This window comes from Buceros rhinoceros, unplaced genomic scaffold (genome assembly GCF_000710305.1).
Source record: "Buceros rhinoceros silvestris isolate BGI_N320 unplaced genomic scaffold, ASM71030v1 scaffold20495, whole genome shotgun sequence".
Taxonomy (NCBI): domain Eukaryota; kingdom Metazoa; phylum Chordata; class Aves; order Bucerotiformes; family Bucerotidae; genus Buceros; species Buceros rhinoceros.
Window position 1 is genome coordinate 3,858 of NW_010412518.1, and position 2,585 is coordinate 6,442.

The following is a 2,585-nucleotide window of genomic DNA, read 5'->3' on the forward strand; positions in this document are numbered from 1 at the left end:
TGTGCTGCCCTGATGCAGAGAAGCAACTCCACAATCACCAAGCAAGGACACAAAGCTGCAGTGGTGAAAACGGTAGGGAAGAAAGAGGAAGAAAAAAGTAAAACACAAAACAAGGTGAACGAGCAACCACAGTATTAACCTCAAATAAAGGCACAAGATAGTAAGAAGAAAAAGAACAAGCAGCTAAGGGTGATAAAAGGCCAATACAAGCAAAGGACTTAGAGATTTTCCTTTTGTTCCTTCTCTTGTCAATTTTTCTTTACGAAGTGAAATGGGACAGTACTTCACCAATGCCGAAGGGGAGCAAACAGAGATCGATGTTGCAGAACTGCAGGAATGGTATAAGAAGTTTGTGGTTGAATGCCCCAGCGGGACTCTCTTCATGCACGAATTCAAGCAGTTCTTTGGGGTCCAGGATAACCATGAAGCAGCAGAGTACATTGAAAATATGTTCAGAGCCTTCGATAAGAATGGGGTAAGTAGTGAGGAGTTCTTACAGTTATTTGTCTAATAATTTGCTTGTCTTTCTTCTGTAACATGGATGTGTTTTGGTGTGGTTCCACCCGTGTTCCTGTGCCCCATGAGACATGGGAAGGTGAGAGCGAGGGACCTGCCAGGGCAGGAGAAGGAGCACATGCTGTTCTAGAGGAAGTTTATATCTACATCTGATAGATATCTAAAAAATTGATATCTAAAATACTGATTTTAGCCAGTCAAAAGTGAAGGAATGCTGAACAATTCAGAAATTCTGGTTTTGATTCCTTTTGTATTTGTCATCAGACACCTGGGAGAAGTGGGCTTTCTGGTTTAGTAGCAGTTCATGCATACCCACATACTGGTGCAGAAGGGAGCCTGCGAGATTCTAGATACTGGAAAGAAATGTAATATGGTTGTCTTTCCCATCCTGAAATGGGTAGGCAATGCTTGCCAAAGGGTTCTTTTTTTTTTTTCCTGAAGCTCTTCATCCTATTCAGAGTATTGGGTAGGTTGTTGCTGGTGTCAACATACGAAAAGGGGAGACAAGTCTGTCACCTCTCCAATAGACCCATTTCCCCTAAGCTTCCTCCGAAACCAGTAGCAAAACCACACTGAGGCAGCAACAGAAATCAGTGTGTGAGAAAGGATAAAAAACTACAGAAGATGTGGGCAGGTCAGACCTGACTCAGAATTTGAAGCTGGCAAAATCCAAATTCCTGCAAAAGTCCTGAAGTTCCAAATTCTGTGCTGAAAGCTGTGCAGAAAGGGGGCTGCAGAGCAAACGGTGTGTGTAAGAGGTGGGGTCCCAGTCCTAGTTTATAGGAGTTTTCCTCATAAGACTGAAAATCTGTTTTTACGGGTTGCTGATACTTGCATTGAGAACATTAGATCAGGGATTCATGGTTTTGATTACATATGCCTGGGTTATATAATCAGCTGAGCAGGACCTAACAACCGAAAGGATTATTAGTAATAGGGTAAGAAAATAAAAACAGTTCCTCAGTTGTCTTTTTATGGCTGCTGGCCTTCCAAGTCCACTGGCAGCAGTTTTTGCTCAGAGCAGAGTGTGCCGGGGAGCAGAGGCGGAGCCCAGATCTTCCGGGGGGGTTTGCTAACTGGGTTGTGAGGGCTGTGAGGTGACACGGGGCCTCGGCTTAGCCTGGGGCTGGTGGTGATCTGCAGCAGGGCCATCTACTGGAGCCTGCCAAGTGAGCCCTGCTCCCGTCTGCCGGCTGAAGCTTGTGGGACAATGAGCAACTGATGTAAATCCTTTATTGGGGGTGCTCTTGCTGCCTCCTCCTGAATAGCGACAGTGCTGTTGTCTTTCTCAGAGGAATCAAGATCAAATAAGAGGGTGATGGCTGGGTGTCGGTCTCAGTGCTGAAGCAGCTGAAGTCACTGAGAGTGGCAGTCCCTCCCCAAAAAGCCAAAACCTCCTGCACTGGTCCCCTGCTGCCTCCCCATCCTCCACGTAATCTGAGTTGTCAGGGGGTATTTACACCGCTCCCTTCTGGAGTCCTGGTGGGTGTTTCCCCCTTAGTGCTCTGCCCAACTGCTTTGCTCTCCATCATAACGCTTCTCGTGAGCTCATCCTTGCTGCAGAGGTATATGGCTGTGCCTGCTGCTGGTCTTGAACCAGCAGAGATCTTCTGCAAAGTGGCAAATAAATATTATCTTACAGGCAATTTTTATCCAGGTTTTATAAGCAGTTTTCAGTCACTGCACCCAAAGGAGTGTCATTCAGCTGCTGCTCTTCTGTTTCTACAGGACAATACTATTGATTTTCTGGAATATGTAGCTGCCTTGAATCTTGTTTTACGGGGAAAGCTGGAACACAAGCTGAGGTGGACATTCAAAGTATATGACAAGGATGGGAATGGCTGCATAGATAAACCTGAGCTGCTGGAAATTGTTGAGGTAGGTGGGCATTGCCTAATCGCTGCTTTGAGCAACGGCTGTTCTTTGGCAATGCACTGATGTACATGGGTCTTCTGACAACCGGGTGTCAAGGCAGCTGTGGATAGCACTGAAGTGAAAATGCTTGACCTTGGTGCACAGTGTTTTGCTGGAGCTTGGTGAAGTGGCTAAGGGATCAGTTACACCCACTG

The 2,585-nt window shown here is 46.2% G+C and overlaps 1 protein-coding gene across 1 annotated transcript in view; it reads left to right on the top strand.

The window, feature by feature from the left end:
* Positions 1-271: 271 nt before the first annotated feature.
* GUCA1B (guanylate cyclase activator 1B (retina)) overlaps positions 272-2,585 on the top strand; it is a 4,608-nt gene continuing 2,294 nt past the window's right edge. Inside the window, exons 1-2 of the mRNA XM_010136440.1 lie at positions 272-475; positions 2,245-2,394. Of these exons, the coding sequence (XP_010134742.1) occupies positions 272-475; positions 2,245-2,394 (354 nt within the window). The remainder of the gene's footprint in view (positions 476-2,244; positions 2,395-2,585) is intronic.